Source organism: Cladophialophora yegresii (genome assembly GCF_000585515.1).
Source record: "Cladophialophora yegresii CBS 114405 chromosome Unknown aczIN-supercont1.5, whole genome shotgun sequence".
Lineage (NCBI taxonomy): Eukaryota > Fungi > Ascomycota > Eurotiomycetes > Chaetothyriales > Herpotrichiellaceae > Cladophialophora > Cladophialophora yegresii.
Genome location: NW_006913049.1, coordinates 3,489,700 through 3,510,067, shown reverse-complemented (window position 1 = coordinate 3,510,067; position 20,368 = coordinate 3,489,700). Strand labels below are relative to the sequence as shown.

At 52.5% G+C, this 20,368-nt stretch overlaps 9 protein-coding genes across 9 annotated transcripts; 6 read left to right on the top strand and 3 right to left on the bottom strand.

The window, feature by feature from the left end:
• Positions 1 to 3: 3 nt before the first annotated feature.
• On the top strand, positions 4 to 1,002 carry A1O7_07994 (uncharacterized protein; the record flags this gene model as incomplete). Its single annotated transcript, XM_007761989.1, has 1 exon — positions 4 to 1,002. The coding sequence occupies one exon, from the start codon at positions 4 to 6 to the stop codon at positions 1,000 to 1,002; it is 999 nt and encodes a 332-aa protein (XP_007760179.1).
• Positions 1,003 to 1,119: 117 nt separating this feature from the next.
• Positions 1,120 to 1,623, bottom strand: A1O7_07993 (uncharacterized protein; the record flags this gene model as incomplete). The annotated part of the gene is made up of 2 exons (XM_007761988.1): positions 1,120 to 1,304; positions 1,358 to 1,623. Coding segments are annotated over 2 exons (323 nt in total), but the record flags the coding sequence as incomplete, so codon positions are not given.
• Positions 1,624 to 1,884: 261 nt separating this feature from the next.
• Positions 1,885 to 2,351, top strand: A1O7_07992 (uncharacterized protein; the record flags this gene model as incomplete). The annotated part of the gene is made up of 2 exons (XM_007761987.1): positions 1,885 to 2,064; positions 2,115 to 2,351. The coding sequence occupies exons 1-2, from the start codon at positions 1,936 to 1,938 to the stop codon at positions 2,349 to 2,351; spliced, it is 366 nt and encodes a 121-aa protein (XP_007760177.1). The 5' UTR covers positions 1,885 to 1,935.
• Positions 2,352 to 2,549: 198 nt separating this feature from the next.
• On the bottom strand, positions 2,550 to 5,048 carry A1O7_07991 (DNA repair helicase rad15; the record flags this gene model as incomplete). The annotated part of the gene is made up of 2 exons (XM_007761986.1): positions 2,550 to 4,980; positions 5,032 to 5,048. 2 exons carry the CDS (start codon positions 5,046 to 5,048, stop codon positions 2,550 to 2,552), a joined length of 2,448 nt encoding a protein of 815 aa, XP_007760176.1.
• A 403-nt stretch (positions 5,049 to 5,451) lies between these two features.
• A1O7_07990 (uncharacterized protein) lies at positions 5,452 to 10,300 on the top strand (the record flags this gene model as incomplete). The annotated part of the gene is made up of 2 exons (XM_007761985.1): positions 5,452 to 5,766; positions 5,813 to 10,300. The coding sequence occupies 2 exons, from the start codon at positions 5,452 to 5,454 to the stop codon at positions 10,298 to 10,300; spliced, it is 4,803 nt and encodes a 1,600-aa protein (XP_007760175.1).
• A 648-nt stretch (positions 10,301 to 10,948) lies between these two features.
• A1O7_07989 (uncharacterized protein) lies at positions 10,949 to 12,134 on the top strand (the record flags this gene model as incomplete). The annotated part of the gene is made up of 2 exons (XM_007761984.1): positions 10,949 to 11,219; positions 11,272 to 12,134. 2 exons carry the CDS (start codon positions 10,949 to 10,951, stop codon positions 12,132 to 12,134), a joined length of 1,134 nt encoding a protein of 377 aa, XP_007760174.1.
• Positions 12,135 to 13,533: 1,399 nt separating this feature from the next.
• Positions 13,534 to 15,119, top strand: A1O7_07988 (murein transglycosylase; the record flags this gene model as incomplete). Its single annotated transcript, XM_007761983.1, has 2 exons — positions 13,534 to 13,953; positions 14,001 to 15,119. 2 exons carry the CDS (start codon positions 13,534 to 13,536, stop codon positions 15,117 to 15,119), a joined length of 1,539 nt encoding a protein of 512 aa, XP_007760173.1.
• Positions 15,120 to 16,253: 1,134 nt separating this feature from the next.
• On the top strand, positions 16,254 to 17,138 carry A1O7_07987 (uncharacterized protein; the record flags this gene model as incomplete). The annotated part of the gene is made up of 1 exon (XM_007761982.1): positions 16,254 to 17,138. The coding sequence occupies one exon, from the start codon at positions 16,254 to 16,256 to the stop codon at positions 17,136 to 17,138; it is 885 nt and encodes a 294-aa protein (XP_007760172.1).
• A 605-nt stretch (positions 17,139 to 17,743) lies between these two features.
• On the bottom strand, positions 17,744 to 18,314 carry A1O7_07986 (AP-2 complex subunit sigma; the record flags this gene model as incomplete). Its single annotated transcript, XM_007761981.1, has 2 exons — positions 17,744 to 18,182; positions 18,256 to 18,314. The coding sequence occupies 2 exons, from the start codon at positions 18,312 to 18,314 to the stop codon at positions 17,744 to 17,746; spliced, it is 498 nt and encodes a 165-aa protein (XP_007760171.1).
• Between the last annotated feature and the right edge of the window lie 2,054 nt (positions 18,315 to 20,368).

Genomic DNA, 20,368 nt, shown 5'->3' with positions numbered 1-20,368 from the left:
GCAATGATCGTCTTGAAAGAGCGCGACGTGCACTTCTTGCTCTCCAACCTCTCAGCGACAGAATGCCACCGTCTCCTTAGCAGCCTACACGACGTTCTCCGTGCTTACTCCAGCTGCAAAGATGCTGCGTTGTCTGAACAAACTGTTCACCAACCGGAGCGGGAATCGATCGTCACCAGACTCGGTAATACTTCTCTCTTTATGCCATCTTCAATTACGACCTCTACAGGTATCAAAATCGTCACAATCAGTGCAAACGGGTTAAAAGGCTGTATCAACGTGTTCGCGCCGGAGGGAGACCTGCTTGGCCTATTAAATGCGGAAGAGGTCACTGCCTTTCGGACCGCGTTGGCCGTTATGATACCGTACGTGAGATGGCCCAAGTCCAAGAAGAATATCATTGTATTCGGTGCGGGACGACAGGCAGAATGGCACGTCAAGCTTGCTCTGCTGCTCAGTGACGTGGAGCGTATCACTGTTGTGAACAGGGGAACTGGTCGGCGAATGGAACAGCTATTCGCGGATCTGAGTCACCGGTACCCACAAGTCGTATTCGAGTTACTTCTGAGGACATCGGATGATTTCGATTCGCGAGTTCGCCCACTCCTTGCAGCTTCGGACGTCATTTTCTGCTGCACTCCAGCAACAACACCGCATTTTCCATCCAGCTATCTGGGCACGAAAGCACGATTCATCTCGCTGATAGGATCTTACAAGCCATCAATGCAGGAGGTTGACTCTGCAACGCTTCTGTCGGGTGACTGTGTATACGTTGACACGAGAGAAGGATGTCTCGCGGAAGCCGGGGAGCTGATCAATGCGAATGTCCATGGCGATCAGCTCATTGAGATAGGACAGCTCCAGGGAACCGACCCGTTTACAACCAACAGGAGCCTCATCTTCAAATGTGTCGGCATGGGAATCATGGATCTTGTCATGGCGGGCGAATTGCTCAAGATGGCCCAGGAGAAACGACAAGGGTTGGAGCTAAGTGACTTCTGAGTGTACCAAGATCTGTATGTTCTGTCGTCGTTCGTCTTTCCAACTCATGCCTGCCGCAGACGGGTCCAGTCACCTTGGCCAGCAACAGCCGAAAAGCTGCCGAATTGTGGTGGCCCAGATGCCATTGCCGAAGGTATGATCGTCTGCCCATCAAGTATCCCAAAGACGAGACTGTTTGACGAGTCGGAAATCTGTCCCCTGTCGAATTTCGTTATCGGGCTCGTAGTTGATCATCGAAGCATAGATCAGTCACACGTCAGTATACCGATGGACTCGATGGGCATATGGGTCATATAGCATACCTATGCATGGTGCAACACTACGTCACCGGCCTCTTAAGCCGTCAACAAGCCACGTCGATTCCATTGCTTTCCAAGCCTGATGGGCCATCTGCAAGAAAGCTACCGCTTATGATGTTTCGGTTGAAGGCATTTTTGACTTCCGCGTACGTTAAACTGGAAGCTTTTGCCGTTGCTGCGAAATCTCCTTCAACCTCCTCATCAAGAGTGTGCCCTTTTCGAGGTAGCACAATCCCCCGCCCTACCTGGAGATATCGGCCACGGGGATCCAGGCAGTCACTGCCATAATGCGGCTGGTGTGGATGAAGAAGCCGCCGGTGTGACCGAACTGTTCAATCGAAGATTCGAGCACGGATTGTGGCAAGGGGAACGGCCAACAGGAAGTTGCGTGGCGTACAGAGCAAGCCTTTTCATTTGCTCACGAGAAGCCAGCTGCATAGCCGCAGAGCCAGGAAAACGCGAATGCTGCGAGCATCATTGGAAAGTGCTAGCTTTGTGTGTGTCCTCAATGATCTGAACAACAGCTTCAGGAGCGTGGCTGGGAAAGAAGGCCCTTTCGACGCAGTCTGCTTCTGAGTGCGGCATTGCATTCGCGGCTATTGCTCCTAGCAGAACAGGCTCTGTTGGGCTCAAAATGCTAGCCGAAAGCTACCGGGCCATTGCCCACGCCTTCAATGGAGTCGAGCAGACTGACTGTGCCCGCGCGAATGGAATTGCACCGGCGGCGAGAGGCTTGTTGCGGTCGCAGCAGATCTTATTGGCTGTCCAAAAAGCTAGCACGACCTTTCTGATAGTTGCTGAGCAGAAGAACAGGCGGAGGACCCCCACCAACATTTTGGCTCGTTTTCACTTTTGCCATCGCTGCCATCAAGCCTTCCAGAAGCCGCCCCCTTTCCCCTTGGGGGCAGGCTTCCTAACCATCCCCAAGAAGGCATCACTCTCCCACTGGTCAGTGAGTGTCCCCTGAAGGTCGAAATCGGACAGATTAACATCGAGCTGGACCGTGACGATGACAATGCCAATCAAATCACCTTGCTGCCTTCGCGTTGAACAACAAGGGCTGGAACAGGTGCCCAGTGACTGCAACGGACGGCGATCGCTTGGGGGTGGTGGACCACACGTTGGACGATCTGAACCGCACGGGCTGGCCAGTTTCAGCCATACTTACAAAGCTGAAATGCTGCTTGACCAAGGATGCGGAAACCTAAACTGGGTAGATGAAGTGTTATTCTCGAGCTTTCCCTGTGTTCATTCCACGATCATAGCTTCGGCCATAAGAAGGTCTTCATCAGCAATGTCATCGTCAAACTCTTCTGGCCCCTGAGTATGACCATTGGTTCCATTACGCACAGGCATCCCGTTGACCTCGCTGTGCATGTAATCGTGCATCGTGGCATCTTCCCTTCCCATGTCTCCTTCACCGCGTCTCAGTCGCTGTTCTTTCTGGAAATTTTCCAACTCCGCCAGGTCCCAGCTATCTTTGCCTTTAGTTGAACCGTCTGCAAGCTTTTGGCCGGGTCGGAGCGGCTGAGCTATTGTCCTCAGAAACTTCTTGGCCATACCCACTGCAGCATCAGTGCTCAACCCAGTCTGGCCATCTGTGATTTCTTCTGCAATCCACCGAGGCAGTTGAGTCCGCTTTTTCTGAAACCGGCGGTCGGCGAGAACCATTATCCCATAGTCATCCTTTCCCCGCAGGACTCGTCCCAGGCATTGAGCTGCATGTCTCATGGCGTCAAACGACAAAAAGTCTTGTTCCTTGATTCTGTAGTTCTCCCGCAAGAACTCCAGGCGGGCTTTGAGGATTCTGGACTCAGTGTACTGGAAAGGGGCACCCAAACACAACACAGTGCGACCAAAATGGTGGTCGAAATCGATTCCCTCGGACACTTTTCCGCGAGCGACGCACAGTAGAATTGCGCCCTTTCCATTTTCACACGCAGTGCGGTAAGTCTCCAACGCAAGGCTGGTCTCTTGAGCATCAGGCGTTTCCACCAAGATCAACTTGTAGGTCCATATCTGATCCAGTATACCCATGCCCTGCCACATACTGATAATCATTTCCATGTATAGATAGGACGGGAAGAAGACCACGATACCATCCGGGGTGATCTTGGCAAATTCGAACAATAACGCACCGTAATTCCGCACCACTCCTGGATCAGACCGAGACTGAAAGCCCGATGTGATAGATTGCTGATCTGAACCTCGAGTTACAATCATGGGCAGGAATGATCGTCGGGCAAGTGACATGGGATATGATTCCTGCGTGACCGTGCTGAAGTTGAGCATCCTCGGATACATCTCTAGGGGAGAGATGGTGCCTGAGGTGATGATGACAGAGGAGAAACGTTCAAAAACTGGTTTGATTGCAATGGATGCGTCGAGGCAGGCGAAGTGCAGTATAGGATTTGGCACTGTCGCTTGCTCGGTCTCGAATGGCTCAAGGATCAAGAGGAAGCCGGTCTCGTAGGTTGCAACGAGTGTCGCAAAAGTGGCCACTTCCTGTAATGGTTGATAGTCTTCGATGTTCGTCAATTCTAGTGTGCGGACCAGAGAGGTCAGTCTCTCGGCACAGAAACGGAGGGGTTTGCGCTCGATAAAGGTCAACTCTTTTAGATGTGCTAGGAATGAAGGCGGTGTTTCTTGTATGACATATAAGACTTTCATGCGTGTCTTGAGATATTCGATGAAACGTTTGAGGAAAGCCACGAAATGCTCGGCTCGCCGAATGTTGCCTGGCACGGCTTCCTTTAGCAGATCGTCAGGTAGCGTCGGGTTGGACATAAAGGCGTCCTCTACTCTGGCTTCATCTGCTTCTCTCAATCCCTCCACGAGCTTCTGATATTCATTCTGGAGTTTCTGCTCGTCCGACGCCTTCATTTCCTCGATCTTGCGCTCGAGGTTGTTAGCGCCACGGGTGGCTTTCCTCAGGGAATCTTCTGTCAAGTCAATGGATAGCGACTCGATGCAAACGTTGTCGATATTGTGGGCTTCGTCGAAGACAACAATGCAATCCTTGGACAGCTCTTTCGAGACACGTTCCGCAATTTTAGGGTCGAGGAGATAGTGGTAAGAATAGATAATGACATTGCAGAAGGGCATCATCCGACGGGCGGAGAAGTAGGGGCACTGTTTGTGTGCTTCGCCATACTGCAACAACTCGTCCAGGGTGAATACCCCTGGAGGTATGAGGTTGTGGGGCTCGAGAAGATCCAGATTCTCGTGATAGACACACAGCTCAACGTCCTCTCCTCGCTCTTTCTTCTCCTTGACGAAACCAGCTGTGACACTTCGACATCTCGCGTCAACGACCGCGCCACTCTTCTCCCGCTTGATCGACGGATGTAGACAGAGATTCTTTCTGCTCGTCAGACCCAAACCTCGAAAGTCTTCTGTGAAGCCGAGTTCCTTGGAGCGATATTTCATGAGCGACCTCAACTCAGCCAAGGCCTTCTCGATCTCTGACATGGTCCGTGAACAATAGATGAGCTTGCGGTGCTCCGGATAGTGCTGCTGGTATGCAACGATTAAAGATAGCAATGAAACGGTCTTGCCGGTACCGGAAGGCATTTCCAGGACGCAGTGACCTCCGGCATCGAGGGTTCGTTTAAGATCGCACATGTAGGCATATTGTTCAGGGTAGACGCGGGGATAAGGAAAGAGAACGGGCAGATCACTACTCGAAGGTCAGCCAGATAGTCCGGGGCTCCCAAATGAGGCTTCGTACTCAATGAAAAACTTCATGTTGGGAGCATGGCCCTGATTGACCACCGCTCCCTGTATCCGTGGCCGAGGAGCTCCGCGATGGTCAGTCTCAAGAAATGTTTCCGGGGATCCAGGCGGCTCGAGATTCAGCCCTGGAGAGCAACAGGAAAACTGAAAATCTTGTAAGCACAGTGGAGGTGGTCGAGATGAATATGCAGTTTTTCTACCGCCGCGGTCGCACGCGTCCAGATCAGCCAGGCTGCAGGTGCCTTGTACTCCGTACCGCGAATGGCTTAACGAGGATTCAGGGTCGAACTTGTGTCACACGTCATTAGGTACCCATTACGTGACTTCCAAAATTTTGGCGTTCACCCCACAAGGCTTCCCCGCTAGATTTCGAAGAGTTGAAACCCATCTGTTGACAATCGCATGTTGGGGCAGCATGAGCAAGAAGTTCAAGTCACAAGCATCCGCTGCAAGCGCTCGTGCTGCTTCTGCCACCTTAGGGTCATTCTCTCCCGGTCCCAGCTTCGGGGCTCCCGCTCCTGTCGGGTTCCAAACCGCGCCGTCCCCGCTGTCCTACATCGCTGAACAACCCGACTTGAGTACCATCACGAATGCCAACCTCGTTGTCACACTACGGAACCTGGGGAAGAAAGACAGTACAACCAAAGCTAAGGCTCTTGAGGAATTTCAAGATTATGTGGGCTCTCTAGGCTCGGGTGAGGCCATCGAGGCTGGCTTACTAGATGCCTGGGTTTGTCGTATGCCTGATTCGCTTGTCGTCAACTAACTGCCACAAGATCAGCCTGTACCCTCGAACCTCGATCGATAACTCTCGCAGAGTTCGACAGCTCGCTCATACTTCGCAAGGCTCACTCACAACCCTTGCCGGAAAACGAATAGCTCCTCAGCTACCTAAAGTGATCGGAGCATGGCTCTCTGGCTTGTATGACAGTGACCGGCTGGTTGCTCGAACTGCACAAGACTCTGTTTCAACAGCTTTCAACACCGAGGACAAGAGACGAGCGTTATGGAAAGTCTATCGAGGTGCCCTAGTCGATTACGCCAACGATGCGATTCTTGTACAGACCCCTCAGACGCTGAGCGACGAACGCTCAACCACACCAGACGACGCAGAGTCCAAGTTCGTCCGCGTGGTGGGCAATGCGGTGCAACTGCTCAGCCAGGTCATCAAGGTCAATTACCCAGCGGCGCGTGCGGACAAATTTGACGGGCTAGACACCATCAAGATCATCCTCGAAGAGAAGAAGCTATGGGAATACTCATCACATCACGACCCAACCCTGCGGAGAGCTCTTTGTAGCTTAGCCAAAACATGCGCGGATACGATTGCCCAAGAACTGGATTGGAAGACCCTGAGTGCTTGCTTCATTGGTAAAGCCCTGCACAGCAACCAGCTTGGCTCATCCCGCCAGCTCTCAGAAGCTCTTCTCAGTCTCACATCGATCCGACCTGAGATATGGACGATAGACTACACTTCAAAAACGGCGGCGTCAAAATGCCTATTCCAGTTTCTGCGAAAAGGATCACAACGAGGTCCTGCCGAATTCTGGTCCGATGTTAAGGCGCTCATCAAGGGCATTCCTGTTGAAGCTTGGAGCACGAACACGAAAGACGGCAAGGTCCATTCAGAAGATGCCGCAGCTTTGCTAGAATCTCTGCGTGCTGGTGTGATGAGTAACGAAGAGCCACGTCAGAATCTCGAGGCTGCATGGTCGTCTTATGTTGAGATCTCTTTCTGGCTACTAGAGCGACTGGATGACGAGCAGTTAAAAGTGAAGTTACTGGAAGACAATGCCCTCCCTATGGTCACGGAATATGCTGCGCCGGACCCCAATCAAAGTCTGTGGGTAGTTCCGAGTACGTGCGATACCGAGGTAGCGGCATCAATTCTCGTCAGCATCCTTCGCCGGGGAATGCATTCCTCTTTTGAAACTACCTGGACAGGGTTGTGCCAGAGTCTTAGCGATCACATGAGATTATCACTGCCAGAGTCCTCGAAAGACTTCATCAAGTCACAGGATAAGGTCATTGCTCAAGCTCAACGTCTCTTCCGACTCAAGAGGATCATCCTGGAAGCTCAACACCTTGCATCATCGGAGAAAGCACACGTAGCTGACCTTATTCGGAGATCAGACGAGAGCTTAGTGGTTGTGGCGATTGAGCTCTTGAAGGCACGAAATGGAAAGCCATATGGTGCAGCTGGTGTCCTCGAATTCGTTGTCGCTCCTACAGATCCACTTCCCAGGTCGTTGGAACTTTTCCTGGATTCGGAGGCCCTGAAGCTGCTTGCTAGTCCATCAGCAGAGTACTTGGTATCATTATTGCTACGTGCACGCAAAGGCCTAGCACAAGTTTTTACGGCGTTGGTGTCTGGGTGCGAGAGACCCAGCGCCTCCGCCGCACTTGCTCGACTCGCTGCCGACCTCTCTGAAGAAGAATGTTTGCAAATCCCTGATTTCGAGCCCTTCATTTTGGAGCTGATACCATCACAACTTGATACCTTGACCACTCAGCAAGTGGTTAAGAGCGTACTTCAGAATCCCAAACTCACCTCATCTGCCGTCCACAAAAGAATCTGCCAGAAGTTAGTCGATCAGCTGTCTCCAGAATACGGGACAAGTACCCAGCAAGCCGTTCTTCGCTTTTTGCTCGGCCTTTTCAATTACCGCGTTGTCAAGTCCTCCCCTTTCTCCGGCGATGTAGGAAGACTGCTTCTCGCGAAGCTGCTCCTGCTCACCGATTCTGGCGACGAGGAAACATCCGAACTTGCGAGCTCATTGCTGGGAAAGCTGAAAAGCACGCCGACAGGGACGTCGTCCACAGCAGTCTCTTCTGCGGCCCTCATCGCAGACCAGCTCTCGCGAAGAGGTGATCCCCTCCCTATCTTCGTCCTCATCGACCTTGGCAAGGACACCCTGAAAGCATTGTCGGCACCAGATGGCAACATGCTCGGCTCACTTCTTCCCACCACAGCTCAGTGGGAAAACTCCCTCAAGGATCACATCACAAGACCGCCACCGCCATCAGTTTCTATCACCAGTCCCTTACGCGGCCTGATCTCCATGATCACGCCTGTGCATACAAGCACACTGACACTGACTAGAGACTCGGAGGGATATTCCTACCTATTCCGTCTGTTTCTATACGTGACCAAGATGATGAACGCCAATAACCTCTCCATGGTACAGTCCGAAGAACAGTTGATGACACTGTACACCTACTACCCTCTGGCCCTACAGCTTGTGAACGACAATTTGACCATAGAGCGTCCAGATGGCCTTTGGCATAACACCAATAACGAGGTTGTGGAAGAGGCTGCTGAAGCAGTCTCGCAAGGCACTTCATTGGTGCAGAAGTGGTTGCAGGATGACAAGTTAATCAGACTTTGGATAGAGGCAATCCGTTCAACGAATTCACTGGCTCCAAATGCGTACTATCACGGTTTGGCCTTTACCGACATCGCAGCGCGCTTTGTTGATGAGCATGGCTCCGCAACGTTCATATCAGCCTTCGAAGCAGAAATAAAGGACCTGTATCATGCAGACGAAGCCGTTCGGTCCGCAAGCTTGATTTCTGCTTGTCGGGATTACTTTATTAGCTCTCAACAAGGACGAAGACTGTTGAACGAGTTGGTTGCAGCTGTGACGGCCATAGACGTACCCTCCACATCGAATATGGCATTGAGGCCACTGATCCTCCTTGACATCCTACTAGGCGGGAGTTCCGAACCCGTAGAGGGTATACCTGGCCAACGCCAGAATTTCCTTATGCAGACTCTAGTACGCATTCTTTCCGATTCTTCAGCAGGATCAAACTCCCAAACATTGGCTATCAGACTTCTTGAGCCCATCGTTGTGGCTGTCAAAGATCTCTACGGAGAACATTGGGAAAGAATCTTACAAGGTCTCAACGCTATCCTGCAGAACAGAAGCAGCTTAAATGAGGATCTTCCCATCTTGCATGCGTCGCTCCGGCTCCTCGGGCGACTCAGATCTCTGGCCCAATCTGATGGAGCGAATGAGGATCTAGTGGAGACGTGGGAAGTCACAGAGCCGTCCCTAGAAGAGGGCTTGCTGGATTGTTTGCGTGGGTTTAACAACTCATTGAATGAGATCAATCAGCCTACCCGGATCACTGCAGAACTTCTGCGAAGGCAGCTGTCGCAGATCCCTGCCCGCCACGATGTGACCCTATATCCTTTTCTTTCCTCACCACTGGACTCCATCCAAGGAGCAGCCTACCACCTTCTGCATCGTTCTATCCCTGCAGAGCAAGAGCAGATATCGCTGGACGTGGCATTGGAACAGAAAGGCGCGCATCTGCCGACAGAACTCCTGGAACTGCTGCTCGACGTGCCACAAACCTCCGCGAGGACAGATGCACCGTTGTATCGAGGTTATCTGCTCTGCTGGAAGCTGGTATTCGATCACTTCCCAAAGGCCTCATACAAGCTTCAGGAAATGTACACCACGGATATCAAAGAGAAAGGTGTAGTGGGAGATCTCCTCGAACTGATTTGCGACGTTTGCCGGATCACGAGTACTCACCCGCTTGACGCCTCGAAAACCAATGTCAAAGACTTTGAAATTGGCACTGGCGAAACAGAAGAACAGGAAGAGCAGCGCTTGATACTGCATCTTTACTATTGCTGCCTATTGTTCCTTCCCGGGCTTACCCGGAGCTGGTTCATAGAACAAAAGAATCGTGTCAAGACACCACTCGAGAGCTGGACTCAGAAGTACTTTTCACCAGCCCTGATCTCGGCCGCGGCTGCTACAGTCACCAACTGGGTACAAAGTCAACCCCAAGATGAGGGCGATTCACCCGTAACGGTCAAAACATCACTCAGTGGGTCCGAGACAGTGGCGTCGATTGCTGTGGATCCCGAGTCACCGCCTATCTCTTTGGCCATCTCAATACCAAAGAGTTACCCTCTGGATTCCCCGAGTGTCTTTTCGCGCACCCGAGTGGGTGTTTCTGAGAAGAACTGGCAGTCATGGCTGCGGACTATTCAGATCATCATATTCAGCACCGGCAGCATCATTGAGGGCCTCATCGCATTCCGACGCAACGTGCAAGGCGTATTGAAAGGACAAAGCGAATGTGCCATCTGCTATTCTATCATCGGCACAGATATGCAAATTCCTAACAAGCGGTGCGGAACCTGCAGGAATACCTTCCATGGCGCTTGCCTATTCCGCTGGTTTAAGAGCTCCAACAGTTCGAGTTGTCCACTCTGTCGCAACAATTTCAACTACGCTTAACGGCAAACCGCTTAGCCTTCAGCAGGGTGAGGCTGGATTCGAGTCGCCCGCACTCTAGCCATAGACGCCGCAGAGAATATGGCGAACCTTGATGTTCATGTAACCTCTTCTGCGCTATTTCGACTCATACCTGCCAGTGCTGGCACGTGCTTCTTCGCGATGTTAGCTGTCCATGTCCACTGCTTAGCCGCATTTGTCACGGACACAAAGGCTGATGGATGATAGTCACATAATCGCTGAGCGCAGAGTGTGGTGTTGACATAAATTAACCCACTCGGAGAAATACTAAGATAGAGTAATATAGTTAGTTGCAGCTCCAACAATACTGCCTGGGTGATCATGGGTACAGCAACTGCGCTCCATATCGTCGTACGAGTACTCCGAACAGGAGGCACGAGGAGCACGAGGAGGCTGAAGGAGGAGCCCCTCGGCTTCACCCGTGCATACGTTCATCGCAGGGGAGTTCCAGCCGCCCGCCAATTTCCGCCTAACTCTGTCGCTCCACAAAATTTCTTAGTCGGAGAGGCCCTTCGCATTGGACGTAGTCTTCGCGCCTCGAAGCCCACACCCTGCTACTATATCTGCGTATGGTTCTCGGGCAGCAAAGGTATCTTCTAATACCAATAGCACTACGCAACATCTGTGATAATGTCCGCGCCGTCGATACCAAATTTGAATTCACTCCGGAGAGGAGCGCTTCGCGGGCGAGGAAAGAGTCACGCAGCCGATTCTCCCGATGTTTGTCGATCTGACTCACGCCGCAAACAAGTCAATTATGACGCGGTCATCCAGAGTACGGACGACGATGCTGCAACCTCTCGACAAAGTGCTGTCGACGCCGGCTATCTAGAGGATCCCTTTGCAGCTCTCTTACATACCAGCGGCCCCGTTTCGAGACGGTTACCACTGATGAATCGAGGTAGGACAGTGACGTGCACAACCGTTTTAAACTCTCGATTTATGATTGGCAGGTACCTATGTCAGAACCACCGGCATCGATCGCGTTGTAGACAAGTTCTTGTCATCTGCTCAAGGGGGCCGCAAACAGATTATCTCTCTGGGTGCAGGCAGCGACACAAGATTTTTTCGTTTGAAGCAAAAACGGCGCGATGTCGACCTCGTTTACCATGAACTTGACTTTGAGACAAACACCAGGAGGAAGATCGCTCAAATGCGCAGTCCTGCTTTTGCGGCTGCTGCGAAGGCGCAAGCGGGAGTTGATCTGCGTGCCGAATCTGCTGTTTCATCTCAGGACACGTCCGTCTTGGTCACCTCTGACTATCTCATTCACCCCCAAGATCTCCGCCTATTACCAAAAAAAGAGGGACCCCTTACGGGCATCGACGTAACGCTTCCGACTTTGATCATTTCGGAATGCTGTCTCGTGTATCTTCCGCCGGACGATGCCGACGCCGTATTGCGATACTTCTTGAACCTGTTCTCGGACACGGTGCCTCTCGCTATTGTCATCTACGAACCGATACGTCCGCATGATTCATTTGGCAAGACGATGATAAGCAATCTGGCAAGTCGAGGTTTGCAGTTACCGACTCTAGAGAGGTATCATGATCTCAAGGAACAGAGAGGAAGACTGCGCACATATGGGTTTGGTGACGAACCACCATGGTCCTGTGGTGGTGCGGAAGCGGCCGACATAGACTTCATCTGGCAGAAATGGATATCTGCAGAGGAGAAGGAACGGGTGGAAGGTCTAGAGTGGATGGATGAGGTCGAGGAGTTTGTCCTACTAGCGAAGCATTATTGCGTCTCTTGGGCTTGGAGAGGGTTTGCAGCGGAATCGCCTTGGAAAGACTTGCCTATCCCTCCTAGGTGAGAGCTACGGAGTCCAGGATTCAGTAAGAGAATCGAGGAGCTGCCGATATGAGGCTCACAAGACATACGGCCCAGCTTTCTGATTCCATGCTGAATGCGCAACCGTACGGAGTCTCGGGCACTCTGGTACGAGGTACAGTACGTGCGTCCACAACTCCAGCGGCGACGTGCTCTTCCACCACTAACAAAAGCAAACGGTACACAGTACGGAGTACGGGGTACGGCGTGGTGGACGCCACGTTTTGCCAAGACCCCAACGTAAAGCCGCGATGTGGAGTTTCAGTCACCGCTAAGCGAGGCTTCCTTTCTACTTACTGCACCTGCTTGCAACGTGCTCATAACCCGCACCGGCACCTCGCAGCTCATGGACGTGTTGTGAAAGGGCCGGCATCTGACAAACCATCACCAGAACCTCGCACTTCGATGGACGGAAGACCTGTGGTTGCGGCTTTGTGTGCCGAGCCTCGATTCTCAGGCGGCTGAGGGGCGCAAAATTTCCCGGCCCAGCTTTTAATTCCCGACCCTAGCAACCAGGGCGACCAACACAAAGGGGCAAACCGGGGGCTCATCAAACGTGGGCGCCAAACCTTTGGGCGAGCCATCGTAACAAAGTCGAACAGTGTCCACCACAGACATCACGATTCGGTTACTCTCCAGCGCCCTACACTGACTGACTCGAAGACGAAACAACTATGGATCGGTCTCGTCCATGAGCATGGACACACTCCAAAACTGGCCCATGAATGGAGGCTCGACAGTCCAGTGACGCGAGATTGGCCTGCCAACATTCCAAGTTTCATCAACACAGCAACAAAGCAGCACTTTTCGATCCCTCCATCACCATTCGATTCCGCACGAACATTGCTCGATCATGCTCAAGAATCAAGCTCTTGTCGGAGCTTTTGTGATTCGTGGTATGAGATTGTCACCCCACAAAGCGGACCGCGGCTTGACGCGATCGAGGTCGGCGTCCCTGACTTTACCCCATTGACAAAACAAATTACCCCATTCACAACACAAACAGTGCCACTGGTGGGTCATCCCCAAGCTAGGGGGGACCAGCAATGCGCCAGCCTTGCATGGCTCCAGACGGGCCGGTTCATCGTCACAGGCAATTTGCGCTCGAGAGCTTGATCGGCATCCTGCTTGACCGCTGCGCGCCGTCCACAACCTTTCTACTGCGTCTCGTCGATCTTGCTTCTCTGTTTCCAGTTTGTTGTCGCTGGAGTTGCTGTCGTTTTCGCTGTCGCGCGCTCTGCGAGCACCCACGTTCTTTACCAAACCAACTGACCCTAGTCGCTCTTTTACGAGTCCGCGCATTGTCCATTTCGAGCACAGTCCAGTGTCGCAAGGCGATGCTCAAATCTCAAGAGTTACAACATTGACAATCAGCAGCAGAAATGCGACAACGAACCATCACCTCAAGCGCAACCGCGCTCCTGCTCCTCATCGCGTCTGTCGTCAGCGCAAAACACGGGGGAATCCACGAACATCTCGAAGCTCTGCACAAACGACATCGCGCAAACCGTGAAGTTGCTGCCAGGTCGACTGTTGAGAATGGAGAACAAGGGGTAGAGATAAGAGGGGCCCCAGAAACCGAAACTTCGAATGTCAGCCTCGAGAAGCGACAAGGACAATGCGCTTTCCCGACCGACGCTGGCTTGGTCCCTGTCAACCCTGGCGGCCAGAACGGCGGGTGGGCCATGAGCCCAGATCAGCCATGTACACCTGGCAGCTATTGTCCATACGCGTGTCCGCCTGGTCAAGTCTCGATGCAATGGGATCCAAGTGCGACATCGTACTCATATCCGAAGTCCATGGTTAGCACTGTACCCCAATATCACGGCTCTTCCACTGACGAATCTAGAATGGTGGATTGTATTGCGACAGCAATGGAAATATCCAAAAGCCATTCTCCAACAAGCCATACTGCCAGCCGACCAGCAGTAATATTGGTGTTCAGAACAATGCTGGCGGTGTTGTTTCTTTCTGTCAGACTGTTCTGCCAGGCAATGAAGCCATGTTGATTCCCACATCCGTTACTAGCTATGCAAGTCTTGCTGTGCCAGATCCAAGCTATTGGTGCGAAACGGCCGCACACTATTACATCAATCCCCCGGGGATCAGCACCGATGAAGCATGCGTATGGGGCAGCAGCTCTAATCCATATGGCAACTGGTCCCCATACGTCGCCGGAGCCAATGCCGACGACTCTGGCAACACGTTCATCAAACTCGGATGGAATCCAATCTACCTTGAGCCAACCACTCCTTTCCGCAACCAGAAGCCGACCTGGGGTGTTAAGATTGATTGTCCAAATGGTGGGTGCAACGGTCTGCCCTGCTCGATCGACCCAAGTCAAAATGACGTGAATGAAATGAACGGCGGATCCAGCAAAGGGGCAGGTGGTGGTGCATTTTGCGTAGTCACTGTTTCGCGGGGTGCCACCGCCAACTTTGTGATCTTCAACGCTGGTGATTATCAGAGTGACGATAACAGCGGCAGCTCGAGTTGGGGCCACCCAGGCTCACCCGGTGCCACCAACAACAACAACAATGGCGGCCAGTTCTTTAGTCAGACCAGCAGCTCCTCCCCGTCAAGCGATTCTTTTTCTCAACCTACATCTAGCCAGGCTCCAGCTACGTCGTCAGCGTCTACTTCATCAGAAGACTCCTGGACGTCTTCATCGGCGCGAACCACGAGCTCGTACCCCGCCGCTCTAACCATGACTGCGCCAACCACGGCGGACTACGGTACCAGGCTGCCATCGGATTCCCCATACTATTCATTGTTCAACCACACGACTTACGCCGTCCCTACCTTGGGATCCAACGGAAATCCTACCGAGGCTACAGCGGTCCCTTCTGGGCCGAGCGCTTCATCTATCCCTTCGATGGCGCCTGGTACAGGGGCTGCCTCGATGGTGAAAAACTCAGCTGTCAATATCCTCTCAGCTCTGATCTTGTGCGCCATGGCCGCATTATGACACCTCAGTCTGGGGGACTCTAATTGAAGCAATCAGATCCAAGCAGGAAAAAGGTCCTTGGAATCTGTACCGCAGCTGGTTTGCAGACACACCCATCAGCCGGACGAGCTGACAAGACCGTTCACTTCTTCGCGCATTTTACTTGCTGTTTAAGCGAACATAATTTCCAATGTCCGAAATCATTCTGGTAATGCCGGCAAGGGGCACGCAGCTACGTCGACCATCGCACTCGCGCACGGGGAGATAACCGTGCACATGGAAGGCAGTTTTGGTAGCAGCGCACATACTCAGAATATCTAAGGATTGGAGACCTGCGTTCTAACGATATCCACGTCTGTTTTGTTGCGAGATCCTCATGTTTGGGGACCTGGGTACCAGGGTTGCAGAGGGGCCTTCGAGGGAAGTTGGCAGCTCCGAGACGAATTGTATCGCTGTGGAAATTGAGCGTTGGGCTTGTCAAACCTGTTTCAAAGTAAATAGTTGCTTATAATCAATCAGTTGATATTTTGGTTCTGGTTCTCTCTTGAGAAGTTGTATCTCGCATGCCCATCTTTGCGCGTCTCCATGCGAGCTTTGCCCCTCCATGTTATGTTTGGAGATCCTGCCAAATACTTCAACACCCCACCTCCATTTGTTCAGTCTAAGCTACGAAGCCACCCCAGGTAGCTAACGGACTATCAACAGCCCGTTACACATCTTGCCAGCATAGCTGTGTCCGGCGACCCTTTCCAATAAGTCTGCTTTCACGGCGACGAGTACAGAACTGCACATCGTATACACTTCTCCCTCTCAGGACGTGCTCGGCCTTGAACGAGAGGCCAACATCACCATCCGCTCACATCGGGTTCAAAATGCCAGCAGCATCTCCTCAGACGGTGAGCATCCCTCAAAACATGGACTTCCGTCCTCACATATCAGCGGAAACCACCCTGGGTGTTTCATCCCCAATCAATGGCACAGCACCTCACTCCGGCCGTTCCTCCTCCATCTGCTCCCCTTGAGACGCTCCGACAGCGCAACTGTTTCTGACGCTCGTCGCAGGTGAAACTGAAGTCTACTCTCCGCCTCCTGATCCCCCGTCTGCGCAATGCCCAGAAGAAAGACACCGCCCTTTCCGTCGGCGCCCGGCGCGAAATGGCCGAACTCCTCACCCAATCCCGCGAGGCGTCGGCGCGCATACGAGTCGAAAACATCATCCACACGGACATTACGGTGGAGCTGATGGAGATTCTAGAACTATATGCAGAGCTGTTACTTGCGAGAGCGGGTTTGCTCGACGTTCGGGACAAGAACATCAAAGACGGCACTGCGCAAGTAGGCGATGACACCGGCCTGGAAGAAGCGGCGGCGAGCATCATATACTCTGCCCCAAGACTGCCACGGGACGTCCGAGAATTGGGCATCGTGCGGAACATGCTGATCGACCGGTTTGGCAAGGACTTTGCGATTCGTGCAAACGAGAACCAAGATAACTGCGTACCAGCCCGGGTAGTGGACAAGTTGAAGGTTGACCCTCCAAGCGCGAAGCTTGTGCAGGCATATCTTGAAGAGATTGCACGGACATATAGTGTAGACTGGCCGCCGCACAAAGAGAGCGAACAAGTCGAGGCGTTGGGCGAGGAAGTGGACGGCGAGGACGATGATCTCGGAGGTGGGGCCAAGGAGGCGCCTATGCTTGCGGATGGAGCAGCACCAGCCACACCCTCGAGGCCGAACAAGATTGATATCGGAAATCTGCAGAATGCAACGCCTCCAACGAGTCTTGAGCCCGGGGGAGCAAAGAGTCCTGTCTCAGTGGCACCTCCCGGTGCGAGGTCAGACAATTTAAGCCCCAAGGTCAAGTTGCCTGGTGGAGGAGAGGTGGGCAAGAGTAATGGTAATGCGAAACCTGCAGCATCTACTGGGACGGTCAAGAGCAAGAGTCCCGCCTCAAGTGGAGGTGGGAATGCAGGAGCAGTTCCTGGCAAGGTGCCTACCGTAGACGACTTGACAAAAAGGTTCTCGGCGCTGAAGAGATAGATGATGCTCTTTGGGCCTATTGCGCTGGGTTGCAATGTGATACAATTTATCGTGCATCCATGATGAACGCCAACACCCATCGTTAGACCTCCACTCGTACGGCGGGGTCCTTACTACCAGACCAAGGCTCTCTTCTGCCAGATAACAGTGCTGGCACTTTTTCAGTGGCACTTTGCCCTTGTACAAGTCCTCTTCCGTGCGGGACTCAGTCGTCGCCTCCTCGTAAGGGGCTTCCCCCGCAGACCCTCCGAAGGTACCAATGACGCGCCCTGATTTCGGCCTCCGCGGTTAGGGCAGCATGGATATCGATCAATTGAAATAGCCGGATCCTCAATAACGAGGTATTCATCCCAGTCGAGAGCCGGACTCGGTGTTGCACATGCGATCGCCCTAGTTTCAGCATCACTCAGCAAGCGATGCACCTATTCCTCCCCTGGAACAGGTTGGAGTCCAGTCTTTCCAGGCCTAGAGACAGTGCCCTGATGTTGGCCGGTCAATCTTGGTCACCATCCGCCGTGAAATGGACTTGGGCCTATACCAAATATGCTTGTTGGAGGCAACTGGGTAGGCCTCTAGATAGGTACTTTGTCGAGGGCCTCCATTCCTCACTCCAGTTTATCCAGATGCTCGAGTCTTGTCAAGACGACTTGTTTGCTCGTCTCTTCAACCTCTCCTGCCAGAAAGACTTCATCAAGAATGGCGTAGACTTTGTAGAAGTTGAAAACAAGATCTAACTCGCAGACGTTGCCGAAAAACTGATCGAGGACTTCGACGAAGAAGTGTATTGCCTCCAGATAGGCAAGTTCGTTGTCATTGGCATCTACACAGACACAGAAGAACAGTCCGGCATACCTCCGATAGACGATCTTCGTAGAGGACAAGTTCTGGCGGACAAGGGGTTGAGAGTGAGATGTTGAGGTAGACGAAGAGGGTGCGGAGCGAAATTCGACAAAGTTGGATTGGTATTTTTGGTCGCGAGGCGCGATGAGGCGATGGACTTCGCCCTTCAGCTTGACTTTCTCTTCGTCTGTGTACGGCGCATACCTCCAGCATGGGCAAAGTTAGTGCTGCTTCTCATGCCATGGACATCTCGGCGGGATTGGGAGGTCTAACTCACCATTTGGCCAACCTTGTCTTTCCCTGCCGGTTCTGGACCAGAATGAATGAAAGGACCATGCCGAAAGACCTGCGCGCGATACCTGCAGAGTCGATGTCAGACGGCGAAGAAGGGACACTTCAACTTGTCGGCGCGCAGACGATGCCGATAGTATGGAGTAGACAGCAACGGCCCAGTGACTCTGCCTCGGGTGCTTGCATAAATTCAAAGGCAACACCAGTTGCAGGCTCAAACCACGCTAACCACAAGTGCCACACGTCCTACGACATCAGCGTGACAAAGCACTTACTACCCGTCGAGACAGAGAATGCTTCTCATGGTCAATGGGCAATCTTGTAGCCTGAGAAACATGCTAAGGATATGAAAGCAAACGCACAGATATATTCATATCTGCCAGCACGGCATTGGCAAGGGGTGTCATTTCGCAATTCCGAAACAGGGTCAGTTGAATATGTGAACGCCACCATCTCCGGGAGATGGACGGAGACCTGTGTGTTGTGTTCAAAGACGGCGTGAAAGGGCTCCTCCTCCTCCTGAGACCTCCAACGACTGCAGCCAGTATTGCGTGCTCCGGGCGTATGACATTTGTGAGTTCAACACTTGATCAATTGAAACATCTGAGCTGCTTACGAGCTCATTCAACTGTGTGGATACGTGAGCTTTCGGTACTCAAGCACAGACTGCCTTGGATCCCTCGAATCCGAGCCCAGCCAAAATGACTATGGAATCTGGGAGCCAGTAGTCTTAGGCTGTCTAGATTCAGCGTTTGACTCTCACAGCCTCTGCGCCTTCAATCGCTCTGTAGAGCCTGGATTTGAGTCCCATTCCAGATCATTTGCTCCACGCACGCCGACATCTTACCCTCTCCCGCCGTCTGGCGTGTACCTCAAACAGAAGGGGGTCTCAGTGCGACGACACCTAGTGGCCATAGGAGTGACACATGCGAACGAGCTTGATGTAGCGAGTCGACCGCTACCACCCGAACATCACTTGGCCACTAGGTGCCCACTTCCACAGTATTGTGATGTGGCGAGTCTCCGCTGGTGCGCGTTCGCAGACTTCGCTCTTATATTGCGCTCCTCAATCCGGAACACTGGGTGGTCACCAGAATTACCAGCCCTACCGGCAGTACCCAACAAACATCAAGCCCGATGCTCAAAGCCTCCATGCTCAGACCGCGCCCAGAAGGGACCTAATCAAAGCGCTTGGATCGTGTCCATGTCGCAGCAAGTCAGTCGCCATGAGACTCGCAAACCCAGCGCGGTCAAGCAGCCCATGCAGCGAGCTGACCTGAACAACGTCGAAACCTGGGTCCCCGTACAGCTCCGGCCAAGCGCTTTCCTCAACATCGAATACTACGCAGATACAAAGAGCTGGTCATGAGGTCCACCTGCGAGGTGGGATGCCTTTGGAAATAGTCGGATGGGAACGAGACGGATGTGAATGTAAGTGCTCCGTATTGTCATGTGAAAATGACATAGTACTTCTGCTAGCTCTAGATAGCCACATGCTCCCAGGAGAGTGCTATCGAGAAGCAGTAACCGGAGACGAGAGAGCGTGACACTGCATTAGCTGGGACTGTCGGAGTCTGCTGGACCATGACTCTATGCAACATCTCTCTTTGAAGGTATGAGCATTATACCCTCGTCAGGATGATAACTGAACCACCAGTATGCCAGAAGACTCACGGCCAAAGTCCATGATATACAGGATGCATACTGTACCCCATTAGTCACGTATTGGAAATCGGATGGCATTCAGCGACCCGAATGATTCTGGTGGAACCGAACGAGACCTGCAAAGAACATGACCTGATTCTTCCCTTGGTGTTTGCTTCACCCTCCATGGAATCTCTGTTCCGTCACGTTCGGTTCGTTGCGTGATCTTGCCACAGCTCGCGCGTTTGTTAAAGGATTATATCTTCCTCGCCTATTCCTAAATGCAACAGTAGGCATTCGTATCCATTCATTTCGCCGATCACAGTGGTATTTCCCGAACGACCTACATAATATACCAAGACCGGAAGAACACTGGGTGTACTTTACCAATTCAGCTCAAACACGAACCATGATCAAGTCCATTCATGCAGTCCTCCACGACATTCTAGAACTCG